Source organism: Triturus cristatus, chromosome 4_2 (assembly GCF_964204655.1).
Source record: "Triturus cristatus chromosome 4_2, aTriCri1.1, whole genome shotgun sequence".
NCBI classification, from domain to species: domain Eukaryota; kingdom Metazoa; phylum Chordata; class Amphibia; order Caudata; family Salamandridae; genus Triturus; species Triturus cristatus.
Genome location: NC_140586.1, coordinates 240,240,521 through 240,262,109, shown reverse-complemented (window position 1 = coordinate 240,262,109; position 21,589 = coordinate 240,240,521). Strand labels below are relative to the sequence as shown.

The 21,589-nt window shown below is 47.7% G+C and overlaps 1 protein-coding gene across 4 annotated transcripts in view; it reads right to left on the bottom strand.

The window, feature by feature from the left end:
• The window catches only part of GALR3 (galanin receptor 3), a 333,989-nt gene that overhangs the window by 115,836 nt on the left and 196,564 nt on the right, over positions 1–21,589 (bottom strand). For 3 of the 4 annotated variants that reach the window (XM_085601386.1, XM_085601388.1, XM_085601390.1), the window contains one exon: positions 5,460–5,838. In XM_085601386.1, coding sequence (XP_085457512.1) covers positions 5,460–5,806 — 347 coding nt within the window. In that variant the 5' untranslated portion in view covers positions 5,807–5,838. Of the gene's footprint in view, positions 1–5,459; positions 5,839–18,597; positions 19,033–21,589 lie in introns of those variants that run through there. The other variant, XM_085601389.1, reaches the window with a different exon arrangement.

Below are 21,589 nucleotides of genomic sequence, written 5' to 3'. Positions count from 1 at the left end.
TATAGCGGGGGAGTGGCAACCTCTGATATCTAGTCTTATTATGTTGCATCGCACCTCCTTGTTTTAAACGAGTGGTGGTATGGAGACAGGGCAGACAGTGTACGCTGTGGAGCGGCGATGCATGGGAGATCACTCTCTACACATTATTCTTTATTCTGCCCCGCTGAGGCGTCGTCTTCCGTCGGCCACGCGGATTGTTTTTCAGATATGGCGGCAGGCATTGCGGAAGATGGGCTGGTGGAATAGATTGACTGGGGAAACTCCATTATGGCACCTAGGTCGTTTTCCGCAGCTGTTGAGTCTTGCCGGGTTTCGTGATTGGGATAACATCGGGATATCTACCCTGGGGAAAGTTATGCGTGGCACAGTGTTGAAATCCTTCCAAGACATCCAGACGACTTTTCAGATGCCAAAGACTCCGTTTTTCAAATATTTACAATTTCGGCATGCCATCGCTCCCAGATTGGAGGGTCTGCACTCACTGCCGGAGTTTAGCCCGGTGGAATCAAAGGTTTTTATGGGGGATCGCCTAGATCACAAGATTTCCAAAATCTATCAGTCTCTGGTTACACACTGTTCCCCCTCTTTGAAGTGTCTGAGGGAGGCCTGGGGGGGAAATGTGGGTCAGATGGAAGAAGAGGACTGGACAGAAGCTTTGGCATTCCCACGTGGGGCGGCCATTGCAGTGCACCTGGGGGTAATCCAATTCAAATACCTCCACCGGGTTTATCTTACCAGGGTTAGGCTATGGAGGGCAGGGTTGGTGGCTTTCCCGGGGTGTCTCCGCTGTGGGCATGAGGAGGGGACCCTGAAACACATTATATGGCACTGTACAGCGCTAACACGCTTCTGAAGGGGGGAGACTGGCCTGTCTCTCTGAGGTTCTGGGGTGGGAGCTTCCTCACTCACCGAAACTAGTTCTCCTCCATGTGATGGAGGGGATCGGGGGCAACATCTATAAGTGACATCTCATGCTCCTGGGCTTTACTTTAGCGAAGAGAGACATAGCTAGAGCCTGGAAGGCGGTGTTTGCCCCCTCGGTCTCAATTTTGGAAAAATGGTCTTGACTTAAGTATGGGCCTCGAGCTCCCCATCTTTGAGGCTAGAGGGTTCCCTAGGAAGCACGACAAGATCTGGAGGCGCTGGGCAGATTACCTTGGCTTGGAGCTAGAGCTGCCGCGGGAGGAATGGGGTCAAGGCCCAGAGTAGCTGGCTGGCCTCTCCCGTCCCCTGCACTCCTTCTATGTGTGGCCCGTGATTCCCCAGTAGACAATGGTATTGTGGCTGTTGAGCTCTTTTGTATATTGTTGACAGCTTGGGATAGTAATATGTTGTTCCGGAATATGTAGACGGTGCGTTGGGGGTGGGGAGGGAGTTGGGGTAATTGGTTGTTTGCAGGATTTTATTTTATTTGTATTGCCTTTCATATTCTCCTGTCCTTTACTATGTAAAATGGTCAAAGTCAAAAATGTGTATCTTACATGCGGCAGTTGTCTGCATCATATGTGCTATTTTGACAAATAAAATCTGTTTTAAAAAAAATCTCTCACATGTGACATTTGCGCACTGATCAAAACAAGAGATATTTGAATGCAACGCATGCAACTAAGCATGCATGAAAGCAAAAGCCTGCCTACCCTTCTAGGTATAGGCTCCCTAAGAAGACCCCTCTTTCAAATAGTTTCTGCAGCCTTTGACTGTATGAGCAACTAAGAATTCTTAGACGGCAAAGAAGACATTTTTGCATGACGTGTATGTTCCTGCATAACTTTCAGGAGACTTCGACTTAAGAAAAAGTAGCAGAATAGACAATCTCATTCTCAAATTACCTTAGCCAGTTTCTGTGATTGTTTGGGATAAAGGCCACTTTTCTTTACTAAAACCCTACATTTTGTCACCTTAGGGCGTGGGTGGAACTGAGACCACTGTCCCACAAAATACAAAAGTAGTCCCGGAACAATGCCCGCTGTGTATGTTTAAATGTAGTTGGACAGTGCACTCAGGGAGAGCTAAACACCGGAAAAAGTAAGACTTATGCATGCCCTTGACAAGTGGGGAGGACGAAAAATGGAGCGACAATGGTTTCAGCAAACGGGAAGCCTATGGGCGGGCTATAAGCCCACGATGTAGATACAGCATTTCTGGGTTCGAGACAGCGCATGTGTGCCATCTAGAGCCGAGACCTAAAAATTAGATGACAAAGAAAAAGACAGAAATACAGCAGTAGTAGGAGACAAGTTAGAGATAGAGGGAGAGATGGGTGTGTTAGAGAGGGAGATAAAGAATCAGGAGCGAGAGACTGAGAGGAAACCAAACATAAAGGCACACGGAGGTGAAATGGAGACATATGAAAGAAAGGGGTAAACAGCTGCAAGAGAAGATATGATAGAGACAGGTTAATAAGAGGCAGCTGAGAAGAGGTCAATGGGAGATGGATGTGAGATGAGAAACCTCCGCTCCTGCTCGCACACATCCCCCGCATATGCAAAGCTGGAGCCGGCAGTCAAGCCTTCTCATACTTTACTCCTCAAGCTTGGAATGACCTCCTCCTACACATCACAGCCTCCATCTCCGGTCATGAGTTCCACAAGAAACTGAAGACATGGCTCTTTACCTAGACCCCAGACACGGCCAGCCCAGCTCCCTTTTATTAGCGTCCCGGATGATTTGTGCGCGCCTCACTTACACATAACATAACAGAGAGATGACAGAGACAAGTAAGAAAGAGAGCTGAGAGAGAAAAGGTGTTACAGAGACAGGTATGTGAAAAAGACACAAATGAGAGGAGAGCCAAGCAGGTTGGTGAGAGAGGCTATAGACAGATAGCTGAGAAGCGCACAGCTGAGCGAGAAAGAGACAGCTGAGAGAATGACGTGATAACGAGACAGCTGAGAAACAGACATCTTATAGAGAGAAGCAACTGAAAGAGAGTGATAAAGAGGTGGCTGGTGAGAAAGATGCAAGAAAGACAGAAAAAAAGGACTGCAGCTTGATCCTGGAAAGGTGTGATAGAAGTGATAAAAAGACATGCACACTGAGAAAGAGGCAGTTGAGTTAAGAAGAGGGAGACAGGTGACACAGAGACAAGTGGTAAAAAATGGAGGGGAGATAACCCTGATGGAGGAAACAGACTGATGAGAAGAGAAATAAAATCAGGTACTTGAAAATGAGACAGGAAAGGGGTGAGATTAGAAACAAACTAAGATAGGCAAACAAGAAAGATATGCAGGACAGAGCTCGTGGGTTAGCTCAGTGGAGGCAGGAAGCTGAAGACAAGCAGTGGCATAGCGGGGGGCGGCAGTCCGCCACAGGCGGCATGCGTTTTTAGGGGAGACGGCCACTCCGCTCTTACCTGCGGCTGCCACTTGAATCGCCACGCCCACCCGCGGCAAACGCAGGGACCGCCACGGGCGCCACATGGTCTAGCTATGCCACTGAGGAAATGGATGGCATAGGATGTTGCTGGGGGAAGTGTTATCTTAAGGTTTTTGGGGGACTCTGGCAATAACAATTTCAAGAGGCACCTGTTTGGAAAACCTTTGAATTTTATTTACCCCATATTTTGCTCATTCAAGCCGTACGTTACTTAACATCATTGAAAAGTTATGATACGAAAATACACATAAGTGAGATAGAAAGGACACTTTCCCAGGGAGCCCTTGGAAGGTGGAGGCCATCAACAATTGCCCACTTTGCCCAGGCCTTAATACGTCTCTGGCTGGGGGAATCCCTCGTGTATTTAGCAGGGGTGGAAATTAAGATTTTATTAGGCCACTGCCTCAACTAGCATCTGTATGTGCAAATCCTTATGTTTTTTAGTGTGCTTTCTGAGCCTGGGAACATTTGCCCCTATTAATCTAGGATGTATTTGCAGTAGCGGCCGGCATAGCTCACGGGTAGGGGGCGGGCATGAGGAGTCACTGGGGGGGGGGCGGTCGCAGGGGGTGTTGCAAGGGGAAATCGCGGGGAAATCGCAGGGAAATTAAAAAAAATAACAAAAATAAAATTAATTGGGTGGCCATGTTCTCCAGGAGAAGGACAGAGTGCCCATGACTGTTTGGGCGGCCCGAGAGGGCCGAGCAAACAGTCTTTGCGCACTCAGGAGTGGGCAAATCTGAGCAAAGAGCACAGATGCCCCACCCACCCGCACACAATGCGCAAAGAAAACATAAAATGGTAATAACTTTTAGTTATTATCATTTTATGTTTTGGCTTTCTCACACTATGAGAAAGCAGTGGGCCAATGCTCCTTTGCCCTAGTGGAGGAGCCGCTCCTTTTTACTTGTTTCTAAAGGCGTTGAGAAAGAAGGAGAGTGGGGGGGGAGGAGGAACAGGTAGAGCTGTGGTCAAAATTGCTGCCATATACTCTGCAAAAATAACCGGGATTACGCTTCGTCCAATTAAACACACTTTTTTCAAATCCGAGAATCAGACCGGAACGGGTCAAATAACTAACAACACGGACTACGGTGGTGTTTCTTGCTCAAAAATGCCTAATCCCGGGAGCAGTGGTGCCTGGTCTGAATAGGTCAGCTGGTTAGAGGCAAATCCAGTTGGAGGGGATCTTGGCCTTCGCTTCACAGTAGTGTTGACTAACAGGTCTCCTTTTGACTTCTTGTGAAGAAGGCTCTGGGTATGCTTGTTGCCAGATGAGTGGCAGCAACGCGACAGAATAAAGACAATCGGAGGGAATTGAAAATAATAGGGGGTGGTAATCGGGAGCACCAAAGAATTTTGGCAGAAATTCTAGTTCATCAGCTACACATGGCTTCTACTGGCTACAGTACAGCAATATGTTGTATACGTCCCTGGGAAAACAAGGGAAATTCTAGTAGTTTAAATAAAATATCAAATGAATGCGCTAAAGAGTAACACCAAGTTCCAATATGCTTCCGGAGTCACATAGAAAGTTCTTTCTGATAGTCCAAGATATGTCTGAAAACTCATTTGCCAGCAAAGCGGATTTAGCAGAAAATATTTTCAATTAGTAAGCTGGAATGCGTGGCACAGTCCCTAACTGTCTCCTTGTCAACAGATACTACTGACTTTCCATCCAACAGTAGATTGCATTCTGGGGCTTGTAATTTTATTTATAACATTTTCTGGGCTTAAAAATCATTTATGCGATGTATGTGATAGATTGAAATACTAAAGCGAAAGAGAATTACTCTTGTCAGCAATCTATTTCCTCATCTGGTAGCTTGTCTGTACAATAAAAACCACTATCATTCCATTCCATTATTTTTTAGTTTGTGCTATTACAGAATCAGACCAGTCATATGCTAATTAGTCTTGGCTCCAACACAAAATTAGAAGCGCGGCCCAAACTAGTAGGCTACTGTTCTACTGCATGGCAACACAAGCATCCTAAGACATGTTTCGGCTTTGTTGGCCATCTTCAGGTGAGGAGTAGCTCAAGTGCCATAAAGCTAATTTCCAACAACTATGATAGCGCTCACCTGTCCACAGACACGGCAGCCAGAGTGAAGCTACTGGCGTACATTGTGAGGTAGATGAAGAAGTGCACAGCCTTGCAGAGGAAGGCACCGAAGAGCCAGCCATCAAGTGTGTAGATGGTGGCTTGGAAGGGCACGCAGCAAATGATGAAGCACAGGTCGGCCACGCCCAGGTTCAGGATGAAGAGGTTGGTGGTGTTGTACTTCATCTGGCCGTTGCGCAACAGCACAGCTAGCACTAGCCCATTTCCCACTGTGCCCAGCAGGAAGATGAGCGAGAAGACGACTGGCACGATGATGCCACCGGGCTGCACATCGTGAGGCTGAGTGGTGTTCCATCCGCCTCCCATCTCGCCATCAGATGGGAGGAGTCTTCCTAGGCCTGTGGAGAAGGAGAGTGAGGAGTAAAATACAGTGCTAACCCCACAGCGGCATTCACAGCGAGAAACCTATTGTATGACCCCTAGCACAACACAGAAATTGTCCGAATCCTTCCAATAACTCCACTCTGAACCTCTGGTATAGGCAGCCTCTGCCAGTTAATGAATCCCACTCTGACCCCCAAGGTGAGTCTGTCTCTGCCGATTCATTAACCCAACACTAACCCCATGCGGATCAGCAAGGAGCGGATATCTCTAGCCTCCATCTCATTAACACTGTACTGAACCCCATAGAGTATCGGTCTCTGCCCTTTAATTAACTTCACAATTACCTCAGAAAGAAAGATGCTTCTGTCTGCTGTTGAACCCTGTTCTAAAAAATGTGCACGAACATAGGCACACAAGAAAAGAAAAAGCTTAAGAACAGACACCAAACACTGGTAGCGGATGCATTGAAACACACAGACTTCACACAAAACAGAAACAAAACAAAGGACTGAGTGCACACAGAGATTCAAAATAAAATTCAACCCGAAAACCAACAACAAAGACTATGAAAAGCAGATTCACCTCTGTTGGGACAGAAATGTTCCACAGAGGAAACTGGAGAGTGGTATTTCTCTGCAGGTTCTTGATTTTCACTCCAGTGAACACTACTATTGCATAGATTCACAGAAGGCCTACCAAGCAATGGATTCAGACCCCAGAGCATGGATCTAATTTCAGGAGGGCAAGTGAGTTATTTCCTCTCACTGAGCGGAGAGACACTGGCACTGGTGGCAGCATTAATTCTAGTAGAAGCAACAGGCCCTTTTCCCTGCTGGCTTCTGGGGAGAGACATCTATAAGCCTTTCAAGTTGAAAGATCTGCTAGTCTACCTCTCCTGGTCCTTTGCTCCATCCATAAGGAGTTCACGGAGAGAGAACGTTCACTGTACATGTAGAAGATAAGGTGAGCATGGTGTGTGCATGTTGTGCTTGACTGCATAAATATGGGACTCTGTCTTGGAATTGCTTTGTGTGGCTGGCTACACAAAATGGAGGACTTAGATGATGTGGCCCTGGTCCATTTCCTTAATGAGCTAGTAGGCTAGGAAGGTTATTAAACTTCCCCCCAGAGGTGTTGACTGTAGCTAGGCACACTTCGCTAGTGGACAAGGGAGGAATATATTGTTGTCTCATTTGAGCATGACCACTGTACGATACCTGCCCCTTTCCCAGGACCATCTCTGAAATCAGGTTACAATGCAGTTTTCTTCTTTCTTCCTTTTGTTGTTTAGTTTCCTGTACCTTTCCAGGGCCCTCATAGCCTCACATATCTTCCTATTGCATTTAATTGAAAAAGGTTATGGCTGTGCTGGTCTGGAGCGAATACTTAACATACAGGATAGCTCTGAAGCAGGCTTTGTAGAAGGCACCCTTAGTATGCACTGATCTGGCAGGGATCACCCAGGACCTGATTTGAGGAGTCTCCTACCATTGAATATGACAGATAATGGACAGATCAGGCCACGAATGGACACTGGTCAGCTATTCTGCTCTGGGTACTGAGGACCCTAATTTACCAGGGCCATGTGGAGAAGTGTGGCTCAATGGTTAGAGCGGCAGACCCTGATGCAGAAATCTGGCCCGGGACCAGGGTTCAATTCCCGCCTCGGCGGGTCTTGGGCTCAATTTCCTCGGACCTGATAATTCTCGCCTCGGTGCCTACTCTAATCATGGGTCCCACTCTGCAACTCTGGGCAATAGCTTGCTTAATCTCCACAACGGCCCCAACAGCTCTGGGGATGCCTGGCTTCACCTTGGGGGTGCCCAGGCGTGGACATTTCACAGGGAAAGCCAGGAAGGGTTCCACAGCGGTATGAGTACAGCGCCAGGACGCCCCGTCGCTGGGGCAGCAGTGTGCTATACAAGTACAAAATTTCATTTCATTTCATTTCATGCCCCACACACTAAACACTAGGGTAGGAGAGGAGACATCTAAGTACCAGGCTAGGATCACTGGGTGACCACATCCTTTTAAAGTCAGGGTCAACATCTGAAGCAAGGCTCTGCCAGGCGAACCGAAGGATACCAGGAGAAGGAATGACTGCCTGCTAGACAGAGGATATCGCTGGAAACATTCCTCAGGGGAGTGCCACCCTGTGGTGACATCAACCCAGCTGCCTGGTGACTAGGAGCCGCGTCTGAGTGCACACCTTGGTCCTGGACCCTTTTAGATGGGATGCACCTGCCCTGAGGATAAAAGCCAACTCTCTGCGAGAGGAATGGTGGAAGGGGGCCCCTGCATTAGGCGGCTATCTACAGGAGGAGACCACAGCTGTGCAGGACAAAGACCACCATTAACGTTGTGAGGCTGAGGGATAGGCCCAGCTCTTAAAGGGGCTGTGTAGAGCCCTTCCTCCCTGAAACGGTCAGTGTGTGCCACCGTTTGCCCACAAAAGTGCCTTCACCTTGCTCGGTTCTTCTCTCTGGTCTTGGGGTATGTGGTGGAGTTGCTAGTGAGAGTGTAAGCTTTCAACCCCAACCAACAAGATTCAAAACCACCTAGTGACTGCACAGATATATGGAGTTTAAACTCTGCTTTGTGGGAGCCTTGTGAGCAAGGTTTCGGGTGAATAAAGCACTAACGCTTTACTTCTGCTAGTATGGTCACTTAACCCCTGTTACCTAAGCACACAAACATTGAGTGATTTATTATGACAAAACCTTTCATAGAGCCAATAGGTAGTGACATATTGTTTGTGATAATACTCTGTCAAAGTCTGCATGGAGGGGTGGTTTGTTGTGCACAGTCTTTATTACATTGTTTGTTAGTTTCACCGAGTTATTTTATATTTTCATTGGTAGTATTTAGTTGTGTTTGTAAAGTACTTTTTCTTTTCAAATAGAAGTCTAGTCTGGAGTGGCAGTGCTATTATTCAATCTCACTACTTAAGTGTCAAGTGCTGAAGGAGTGTACTTAGCGCTCAAGTTTGGATCCAACAGTAAGTTGACCCAGGACACCAGAGGTAAAAAGCCTGATTGACAAATAGGAAGTGAAGTAACCTCTAACATCCCTGGAACCCACTGGATTAGTTTCTATGACCAAACACAAACACACACTGAACATGTACAGTAGCACAAAGAGACATACAGGGCTAACAGAGTGCACATGAAAGACCACAAACAAATTATCACAGAAAAACGCACTGAGCATGGGAAACACACACACACACACACACTCACAAAGGCAAATTATTAATTGCACACATACCGGAATCGCAAACTAATCAGAGACACAGACAACAAACATAACAACAGCACACATACAAACTCATAAAAAAAGACATGTACAGGAATATACAACGCACACACACACACAGAAGACTAACAAAGTGCACAAAGAAACTAACAATACACCTCTCACTGAAATAGCCATCAAACATAACAGAAGCAGATTAGACACAAACAAAAACACACACTGAATATGCATGGAGACGTACACGATTAAGCAGACATAGAAGCTTTCAATAACCCACTAATGGTTACAGACAATGAAGAAAAACAAACATCACTGAACACGTAAAGAAACACACAGAATACGTAAACAAAGAAGAACTGACTATGCTCAGAAACTCACAAGCGTTCATATCAACACAAATTAACACAAAAAAAAGAGAAACAGATTTACAGCAGACACAAAACCAGAATGAACATGCACATACATACACAAAAGTACTAAAAGCACACACAGAAGTTCACAAGAAATACAAATTACAGATTCACACACTAAACGTGCACCTAACGATAGGGAAGACAAACACAGAGAAGATTAAGTACACATGGTAGCTCACAATAATTGATCACAGAAAAAGACACAGAATAAAGGCACAGAAACACACCACACACAAACACACATATATGACTATCAAATCATATACAGAAACACACACTGACCAAAAACAGACTAACAACTGACACAGAAGCACACGCTGAAGCTCATAATAAACCACTCACAGAAACACGCCGAATGAAACCGAAAAAGATTAACATGAAGGAAAAAAAAGAAACACACAATGAACATACCCATAAACACACCGCAGATGCAAGGATTAACTGATATTAGACAGAGGCTCTCAACAAACCACTCGCACAAACACACAGTCACTCCACTCACAAGTACCAAAAGAAAATACAGAAAAAGATAAGAAAATACTCACAGTCCCACTGACCTCACACACTGACCATTCAAATATACAAACTAACCACACAAGATCAACAACTAAACACACACAAAACCATAAAATGTTCATATAATCCACATTGACCAGGCCTAAACACATATGCTGAGCACCTGCGAAATACACACTGGCAGCACACAGAAATGCATATTATCCACACAAAAATTGACGATACCCAAAAAAGGAGTCGTAATGACACCCAAGAAAAACATGACTACATTCACCTCCTAAGGAAAAGTAAATAATGATTTGCATTTAAAGTCATCAAAGACCCAATTCATTCTTTGAGACATATACAAGATCATGTCCCAAGCCCTTGTGGCAATTGTCTTGATCCAACATTGAGCAAACCACTGTTTTACCATGCACACACAGCCAGTGCTTCATTTGTTGGAAAAATATTCAGGGAAGCAACATTTTTCTTATGAGCAGAAGACTGCCCTGTCAAATACTGGGGCTACTAAATACCAAGGCGCTCTGTCCTTGATTCTGCATCATGCGTCTGTCTTCCACCACCCAAGTCATCATGTCTCTTTACCTCACTCTTGCAGGTTCTTTTTTAGGTGGGGCTTCACAGTGCTGGTGTCTGTTTGACCTATTCTTACCAATTCTTTTAAATATGCACAGAATGGCCGATGGCTCCACCTGGAGGAAGACTTCTTTCTCACTTCATGCTGTAGGTGGTTTTGTGTATCCTGACACATTCTCTAAAGTGCTTGCACTGGAAAGCGTCCGGGACCATTTTACATGTGAAAAGTACTTTCAAACATCACAGTGTTTGTCACATACAGTTCTCTATCTGCTATATGCATTCTACAGAGAAAGCAACCCTTTTCCACTTTTATTCCCAGAAATGACAGAGCCGATACCTCTGAATTGTATGTGCTCATCAGCATTCTTGCATGCAACACGAGCAAAAAGCATGTGTGCATGCCTTCATTTGCGTGGGTAACCACGCTAAAACCAGACCTATTGGCTTTGCCAATGCTTGTTCATCCCAGCTTTCTCCCTTTGACACTTTTTTCCTATCCGACTTGCTCCTCCTTCCTTTCTCGTATTCCGAGTCAAAATCTGAAGACAAAAATAATTCCAGATCCCCAAAAATGAATCATCAGCAGCACAGAATAAGGTCCTTCGAGTAATGCCATTTTTTTCTCACTGCAGGGATTTTCGACCTGTGCTTTTGTGCTGCGGATCGGAATCTCTTGCAGCTCAAAATGAGTCAGCCGAGCACACAAAGGATAACTCTTAGATTGGGCCTTGCCGCCCCGGAGTTGTGCCCACTCCCCTGCAGGCGCAGCAGTGAGGCTGGTAGCTTGAAGGGAGCCATTGGTGTGGAGTCTTGCTGTGGAATCACTGGTTCCTCGGCAGCACTCCGATCGCTGCGTAAATGTAGGGCGTGCTGGGTAGGCAAATAAATACCCCTGCGTCAAGATACAACCAAACTCCCAATGGCGGGCCTCCCGCCTAAAACCTTCCCAGATCCCTGGAACTCTCTGCTGGTCGGAAGCAGGCAGGCGCTCTGCAGCCCCTGATACTGAACGCATACCTGCCAACTTGAAGAACAATGTCACAGTGTGAGGAGGGGGCAGGGCAGGAAGTAACTCGATTGAACCCCACCGCCCCAAAAAACACTCCTCCCTAAAAAAACAAGCATTTACAATGCAATGGTCTCGGCATTGGTAAAGTTAGAGCTATTGGCATTGCTCATGACATTATTTTTGTTTATGTTTTTAAAACATGTAAAGAAACGGCATTGTCATGAGCAATGACAATAGCTCTAACTTTAACAATGCCGAGACCGTTGCATTGTAAATGCTTGTTGTGCCTTGTTATCGCGGAGCTCGGACACACATACGGATCTGGCATCTCGCGCATTTTGTAATTATTCAGTAACATACCATCACCAATCGCATAAGACGCTAGGTAAAACAAGCGTTGGTTGCTAATTTATCACCTCACATCTCAGTGCCAATCTCTTAAGATCTGGGGGCAGCAGTCACAGCTATGCGGCAAACGGAGCACCGGCCCTGGGGCACTGATTGCAGGAAGGGTCGTGACTTAAAAAAAAAATGCTTGTGCTAAGCTTCTTTCGGGTTCTCCGCCCCTCGCTCCATGGCACTCAGATGAGAACTGTGCCTCCGCATAAACCCTCCCCTCCCCGCTCTATCTATGTGGGGCCGCACTTCCAGCTCTGCGCACAAGCTATAACTATAACAAAATAATGTAGGAGCCATTACTGGCTGTGGATTAATCTGCACTTATAGGCAGAGCAGAGGAATGCACTTTCAAGCATTATGACCTAATCACAAGCCTTGCTAATGTTTTTGTTCTTTTTACAGACTAACGTAGATAATTTCTCCACAGCTTTTATTTATTTTTATACTTCACGCGCAAACTGCAAACATCGAAATGGTACACAGAAGGCTAGTGAAAACTTGGAGGCTCGGAATTGTAATAATTATCCAGCCATCCCCTTCAAGTACACCACTACCATCGTAGCAACAGACAGTCAAGTCAGGGTGAGCACTGAGCTGAGGAAAGAAGCACAGAAAATTAACCCCTTTGCAGGCCAGACGTGGTGAGGAACCAGTTTTGTTTTTTGGGAGCCTTCCCCGGCAAGAAACTGCTGGTTACTCAGATCGAGGGCTGCGGCTCGCCTCAGTAATTGCAGCGCGGCTCCAAGCCCCTCGGGCCGCTGATCCGGGCCAACGCTCTCAGGACGGGCTAAGCCGAGGCTTCAGGCCTCTGTGTCCGACGGAAGCTGGGGCCACTGACCTGGCCGTCATCCTAAGGCTGAGCCGACGCTGATTGGACAGGAGAAGGGCCCCGGCCTTAGGTAGGGCCCCAGGGGACTGCGCAGCGCACCGAAGCCGTCAGCGGCCTGGAGATGATGTCATTGGCTGAGCCAGGCAGCGCAGGGCAAGCGTCCGAGAACGGCAATGCGCGTGCACGCGCACTGACATGCAGGCTGCGCACGCTCATATGTAAAGCACACATGCATGCACAGGTGCAAACTCCAGGAACCATGCGCAAACACCAGCAGGTCCAAAGGACGACCCGACAGACACACTCATGCGTACAGGCAAACATACCTACCTCGCCCATACACACAGACAAATAGACACACAAACATATGCTAAGAGGCGCCTGCAGACAGACCAACAGACACATGCACTCATGGAGACAGGCCATCAGGCTCCTACAGACAGGGCAACAGACATATAGCCACATGCACTCATGCAGACAGGCCAACAGACATACAGACACATGAACTCGTGCACACAGGCCATGAGACAGGTCAGGAGCTAGCAGCCGGGCACTGAGACCACAGAGCACCTGAAGCTTGGAACAGCGCCGCGAAGCCGGCCACGAGTCCGTACAACTGGGCCTTTGCATCGTCTAGTGGCCCCTCCCCCCACATCAGCGTTCTGAGGCACTCCCTTAGGGGATCCCAAAGCTCCCATCCATTGTGCGGCGCCGACAGGACTAATAGAAGCGTCAATGGAGAGGGGAAAGCCTCACGCACACCCCATTAGTTCCCGACTGCCAATAATCTGCAGCCGAGGGCTGATCGATGGAGTGAATGGTGGTTTGTCAGGGGAGGATCGATCAGTGGCGCGTGGACATCACCCCCTCATGACAGAACCCACACTCTGCTGGGAGAGCCTCCCTCAGTTCCCGGGTCACGAAACCGGGGCATTACAGGGTTCGGGGATCGCCCCGTGCTATAACAGTGGCATGCAGTAGGGTGCACGAGAAAAAAAATAAAAAATAGTGCTTTTAGTGCCACCCTGAGGCGGGCATTAGCGTCAATGAAATATGTCGTTATTTCTAAGTGCCGCCCTGGTCAACACAGCATTTCTCTCAAGCGGCCTTTACACTGAGCTGAACATCACCCTGTATTTAAACATGCGTGTCCCTCCTCAGGGTGCTAGATAAGCAGAATTGCAGCCCAAAAAAGTAGTGTATTGCTGTGACTCACCTTACTGTTTTGCTTTTTTCGCTAATGGAAAATAAATTAGGAAATAACAGTTCTGGTGACTTGTGGTGTCTCACAATTTCTTAGAATGCTAAGTCGGTTGTGAAACAGACATCCGGTCACTCACAGCAACGAGTCGCTCTTTTCAAGAAAGTTCAGCGAGCTGTGGCTGTATAAATCCGATACTTTGGAATGCAAATAATGCTACGCAAGCTCGTACAAAAAATGGCCGGCGAGTCACCAACATTCCCTGGATGCGAAGTACACTGGCACAGTGGCACATTACAGACTCGGAAACCCACTGAAATGCTTCGTTCCTTTCCGAAACACTGGGCAGCCTAGGCCACAGCAGACCCGTGACTGTTTTCCGGCATGATATGCTGCCATGTTTCAGAGCTCACCGCCGCCTTCCACCCCCCAGTCTGTGACATGCCACATACGGCATAGTTTGCCGATGACCCCAAGCCATGGTCAGATCGACGCGTGCTTAAGATGCGGAATAGACTTATTTCTAAAGGAAGTGTACACCCCAAGTAGAGAAATAAAGGCGAGCTCTGTGCAAATGCAAAGATGTCTTGTAGGGTTACTTTCATTTTCACCGCCTTTCCCCTCGCCCCGGTCGCTGGATTCCAGCTTGCTGACGCAATCTCCCCCGTATACTCTGACCCGTTCGAAGACCTCGCTGCAGGTCCCAGGACAATCAATGCACTATATATAGACCGCGGCTGGAGGGAGGAGTCGCTAAAAGCCAGGAACATGCATTCACAACAGGTGAGTGGCAGCAACCGACATCTCTCAATTCATACAGTAATATTGACAGGATCTGATCCAACAAAGCGTGAGTAGCGCACGGAGAACAAAGGGGAAAACATCTCGCGCTACTACGGGCCGGGATGTTTTTTCATCGCAGTCTGTAAAGAGGGAGAAAACAAGGAGATCAGGTGAGGGAGCAACGCCGGGACACCACCGCCTTTCTCCGAGGCACAGCAGAAAATGCCTCGGAGAAAGGGAGTGTCCTTTTCGGATTGGGGGGCGTGTTTTGCTGTTGTCTCCTCCCTGAGACTTCTCGCAAAAAACACGCCCCCCGATCCGAAAAGGACGGGGCTTCAACGGAGTGACTGGACCTCTTCTCCAGTGGCTGGCCTGCATTTAAAAGGCCAGCCAATGGAGAACAGGAGAGAAGAGGGGCGGGTGCAAGCCCCTCTTCTCAAAGTCACTCAAAGTCATTAAATCTCGCGAGCGAGACTGCGCAAGCGCAGACTTCGCTAGCCGAGACCTAAAAAGCTTGCTGAGACTGGTGCTGACGTCCAGGGTTGTTTTCACACCCCTTAATGGACGTCGGAAAAAAGCTGGAAAACCTCCATTTAGTGTGGTTTTCAATTCGTTTTCCCTGCCACAGTGTGATTTCGACTCCTCACCGGATGACTTAGTGATGGCAGCCGATACCGTGTGTCACACTGTGTCACCGTGTGAGTTGGCAGGTATATGAACGCCCTTCCTGGCTAGGACGTCTCCAGTAACACCGAGCATCGTTCCTTCAGAACACAAGCCAAAACTCAAGTCGCCCATGTTCACGCAGTCTCTCTATCACACACAGGCACACACTGATCACACACCCACAGACCCGTCTGAAGATAAAAACAAGCACACTGACTACATGCGTCAACACAAACTGACCACACACCCACAGACCCGAATGAAGCTAAATGTGGAGCCCGTTTAATGTGGATGTCTGGGGCCTCCTACTTTAAACCCGGGTCACATCACATGGAGAACTATAATATGTAATTACAAGTTGCATAACCAAGGCCTCTGGAAGTAAGCACAGCGGAGTACCAAATTATGCGGCAGGGTTGAATATGTGGCACAATGCAGCACTTTCTGTGGTTGCATTATATCACCGATTTGTCATGTTAACACACATTAAGACTGTCTGGGACAGGTTTTCACATCATTAGTACCAGTTTAACTCCTAAATTCAGGACTCAATAATGGAAGGTGCCCAGATAAACCTCTGCAAAGGGTCTACCACTACGCACCACCGTATGCAAAAAAAATGTTTTATTAACTTTTCATCTGAGTTAAAAACAAATGTATTTTGTTGAAATCTGCAAACCATTAAGCAGATGGTGAACTATGTGGGATAAGTCAATGACAATGCAAAAAAACCGCAGCCCTTTAATAACACAATTCCAATGAACCAGACCATAACAAACACAAATAAAAAAAAGCAAAAGACATGATCGACAAGCCCTTAATTACAAGCACAATATGAGGAAATGGTTTGGGAGACAGCACGATGTGAATTGTGACAGTCTGCCTGCAGCTAGAACTGCGGGCAACCTCTAAGCCTCTCCCATCACTGAGCAGGGCCTCAATGGAACTGGACGCCTTTGGGTGGAAAGTGATTAAATGCCCTGATGCCAGTCCTGCACATGGGCACAAAATGAATCAGAACACACCAAGTCACAGAGCAATATGGCAATGACTCCCTACAGACACACGTACCACAAAGAAAAGTATACCAACTCCACAGCTACAAACATCTACTCCTGGACAAACTGATCAATTCCCGACTACCTCTTGAAATACACTAACAATACCCACAAATTGACCCCTAGGCAGAAACTCACAGAGACACACAGGCCGAATAACACACACAGACAAAACAAACACGCAGCAACACACACTACCCCTTACATTCCCTCTCACCTCCACAGAAGCACAAACTGCTCTTACACTAGCACGCAAAGAAATACAGACTGCCAGACTCCCTCTCTTATAAATACATAGAAACACACAATAATCAAACTTACATAAACCACTCTAATGCAGAAACAGGTACTGACTACCCACAGTGACCACATATAGAAGCTCCAAATTAACCACCGAAAAATACAAAACATAAATGATCAACCGACTCCCACACAAACATACTGACCACAGAAAATGACTGACTGAACAGACGTATACATATGCGCTAATCAGAGGCAGACACACTGACCTCACTGCTAACCACACCAACCACCCGCATAGATACACACACACGTGTGCAAAAGAACATATATTGAGCTCACACAGAAATATGTGCTGACTACACCCAAGCATTGAAAAGCCAATAGGTCTCTGTTGGCTGCCAACCTTTGGCTTTGCCAATGGTTATTTGGTTCGTGAATGTTTTTTTGTATGAAGACTTCTCTTACAAATATACTGGTAGCAGTGTTGGGGGAACAGCTGTTGCCACGCTAAAGTAAAACAACCATTGTGTACATCTAAAATATACACATTTTTTAAAATATGTACACAAACACTGCACTAGTACTTCCTGGGATGAAGGAGAGTACTTATGCGGATGTCAGGTTTGGGCAAGAGCAGAATGCCCTCACTCACAGTCAGTTAAACGAATTGTTGAAGTAGAATGACCCTGTGTCCCTTGCTGAAGTGGGCAGAGCAAAATATGAATGACATTATAGCTGACCAATAGATGAAGAGGGCTGACTGAAAGCCCCTGCAAGTGTGAATAATATTTACATATTTTTATTAAAAACAAAGGTCTTGGCTAACTCCAGACCTAAAAATATGGGTGAAAGTGAGAAGCACACACAAAACACAGGTAAAGCAACCACACCAACTCACCACACAGCAAATCACACACTGACAACACACAAAGACTATGATGGCTGACCAGGCACAGAAACAAACACTGGACACACACGAACATTCTTCTCTCTCTTGTTCCTCACCTCGCCCTTGCAGCATTGTAAACTCTGTGCTGCTTCCCTGTGGGAAGACCTTCAATAAATCCCAGACTGAAAACAGAAAAGGTTATAACCACATTTTGTTTAAAATAGTCAGTATCTGGAGTTCGACTGTGTTCGACAAAGCCTGGAGGACCAAGTGTTCATCGCGTTCCAATACTGGGCTCCCTGCCCTCTAGAATCTCTTATTATCATAAAATGATCGAACAGGTTCCTCCTGTCTGTTCGCATTCGAGGGGGCTCTTGCTCTAGACTACTGGAAGAGAAACAAGTATCGATCCTCGAACAGGAATTATACCTAGGGGGAAATCTGTACATCCAGGTTCATCCGGATTGAGATTGGGCCAGCTGTCTAGTATGTCTAGATTATGTGATAGCCGATTCTCTGCTTTCTGCAATTTTGCTGGCTGGCTGCCTTCTGAACTGTATAATACAACAATGATCCGGAATCGGCGGGCCCCGGTGCTACTGCACCTGCTGCACCAAGGGAAGCTACGCCCATACCACAGACACTTAAACACTGATCCCACATACATACAAAGTAACATGCTGTACAGTTATGCATACGCTATACACTGACAGTCCATACATATACACATGCTACATAGATCACACCATGCACATTAATGCACAAATCTCATATACACACTACGTCCATGTAAAAGGCACACTGGCACACAACGCATACAGCCTTCGTACATAAACTCACATGAAAGCACTATGCAAATCCAGAAACACATACCGACGCACACAAATTCTCTTGGCATGCGCCAGAATCTACGGTTGCCCTGGTACCTACCTGGTCAGGAACCAGATCTTCAGGTGTTATGGGGACACGGGAAGGGGAGCGGCGTGGAGGCTGGAGCAGCGACATCGTCCATCCGAGGGACCCCACGAGACGAGGCGACAAGGCACTGGGTCATGAGGCACCTGTGGGTGACGCGGGAACTTGAGCAGCGCGCGCCGTGCGCCGCAGGAGACGCGAGGCGGGAGCTGAGGGAAGCAGCGCCCAGCAGCAGGTGCAGCCGTCAGGCGCCCCGGGATCAGGGAGCGCGCGCTCCGTCACGCGGTGGGGGTCCCCGCCTCGCTCACACCGCTAGGTGTTGCACTCTCCGGTTCAGCGCTCCGCTGCGCTCTAGGCTAGGTCTGCGCGACACGCGTTTCCGTACATGCCTTCAGGCGAATGCCCCATCCCTTCTCGTCTCCCGCTCGGAGCGCGCATGACCTCCGTCTCCAAACCTCCATCTCTAATTGCGCACACACTCTGCGTAACTGATATACATGCCCCTGGTCTCCCTCTCTCATTCCTTTCTAGCCCCCCCCCCCCCCCTCTTTCTAGCTCTCCCGCCCTCCCTCCGTGCGATAATTCTCGTCCCCCCCCTCCGCTCTCTGCCCCCACACTGCGCGGAGTTTATCACATCTGCAGCCCCTGGCTCGCTCACACATGACACCCCAGTAATCCTCATTAGAGTCTGGAGGGAGCGAAACACACCGGGCGGGGAAACAAACAGTGCAGCGGACTGTGGAGGAGGTATACAGGGTATCCCAAGGGACTTCGGGATTCAGCGTCATCACTGCACGGGATGCAGAGCACCTCAAGGGATGCCCGTTCTTGCCTCTCACTGGGCAGGGTACAGAGCTTCTCAGGGCATGTCTATCCTTTCGTCTCATTGCACCACTGCACGGGATACACCGCATTTCAAGGCAGGTCTATCCTTGCCTCTCACTGCGCAGGTTACAGAGCGCCTCACGGGAACGTCTATCATTGAGCCTCACTGCACCACTGCAGGGGATACAGAGCCGTTCGAGGCATGTCTATCCTGGAGTCTCACTGCGCGGAGTAGACAGAATCACTGCATCACTACGCGGGATACAAACGTCTGTTCTTGCGTCTCACTGCACGGGATACAGAGCACTTCAAGGCAGGTCTACCTTTGCGTCTCACTGCCCAGGACACAGAGCCTCTCGGGGCTTGTCCATCCTTGAGTCTCACTGCACGGACTACACAGCCTCAGTACATCACTGCTCACGGGATACAATCATGCAAAGCGTCTTAAGGCATGGCTGTTCTTGCGCCTCACTGCATTCACTGTCCGGGATGCAAAGCATTTATCAACGCCTGTCTACCCGTGCATCTCATTGACCACTGCACGGAACACAGCGCCTCTCCAGCTCACTGAATAAAATAAAGAGCAGCTCCAGGAATTTGTATTCTCTCAAACTCTCACTGTATCACTGCACGGGATAGAGAGCATTTCAGTTATGTCACTGTATCGCTGAAAAGAATACACATAACAAAGGGAAACCTCCACCCAACCTCAGGGCATCGCTGCACGAGATATGGGCATCTCCGGGCATTTCTATCCCCATCAGACCGTGTCACTGCACAGGTTGCGGAATATTCCAGGGTGGGTTTTTTGTTCATCTCATCTCACTCCATCCCTGCACAACATAAAGAGCTCCACAGGCATCTCAATCTTTGCGTCTCAATGTATCACTGGACAGGCACAGGACAGTCCAGGGCATTTCCAATCTATTCCACTGTTCAGGATAAAGCGGTTCCACAGGCATTTCCATTCTCTCACGGAATGGCTGCAAGTGACACATTGATTCTCTGTGCATTTCTGTTCTTATATCTTACTATTTCACTGCACGTGATAAAGAGTGTATCCGGACATTACTGTCCAACCTCACATTATCACTGCACGGAACAATGAGCTTCCCCAGTCACTGTTTTTCCTTCTCACTGCATCACTATACGCAATAAGCAGCATCTCCAGGGACTTCTACCCATCCATCCATCTCACTGCATGGGCCAAAGAGCCCCTCTGGGCATCTCTATCCCCCTGTCTGGTTATATCAGTGAGCGGGCTAGCGAGCCCCCTGGTCGTTTCTATCCTTCCATCCCACTGCATTACACCACCCACGGTCACTTGTAACCCCCTGGCTGATTGTATCACTGGAGACGCTGCAGAGCACCTCTGGCTTTTCTATCCTTCCATCTGTCTGTATTTCTATCCTCCTGTCAGACTGTATCACTGCACTGGATAAAAAAAGCCTCTCTGGATATTTCTTTTATTTCAAAGTGTCTTATTTATTTTTATACAAGAACACAATAGCAATTCTGTTACAAGGTTAGCCACTCTCTGGACATTTCTAACCTACCATGATCTGACTGTATCACTGCACGGGCGAAAGATCGTTTCCGGGCACTTCTATCCTCTCACTTCACTGCATCACAGCACAGGCTAACCAACGGTTGTGTGACGGAACCGCGCATGTGATTACCCCGCATGCTGGTTCCACGCGGTCTGAACCACGCAAGCGTTAACCACGCATATGGCTTTACCATGAAATATGCATGGTAAAGGCATGTATGGCAAAGACATGTGTGGTTGAGACTTTTCAGGAAAGTGTAAATACCCCGATCCCTGTCCCTCGCTCTGAGCCCTAAAATGGCCCCCCAAACCTCTGCCCTGAGACCTAAAACCACCCCCTCCCCCAGCACTAAAATCTTCCCTGCCTCCCCAAGTCCCAAAATGTGCCCTGATCCCTGCCCCCCACCCTGAGCCCTAAAATGTCCCCCAAGTCCCTGCCCTGAGACCTAAAACTACCCCCTTCCTCCTGAAAACCAACCCCCTCCATCAGCACTAAAAACTTCCCTACCCCCCACAAGTCCTAAAAACTACCCAACTTCCCCTGAACACTAAAAACTTTCCCGACCTCCCCCCAGCCCTAAAAACGCCCCCCCCCCCGAAACCTAAAAACTACCCAACACCCCCCCCAGCCCT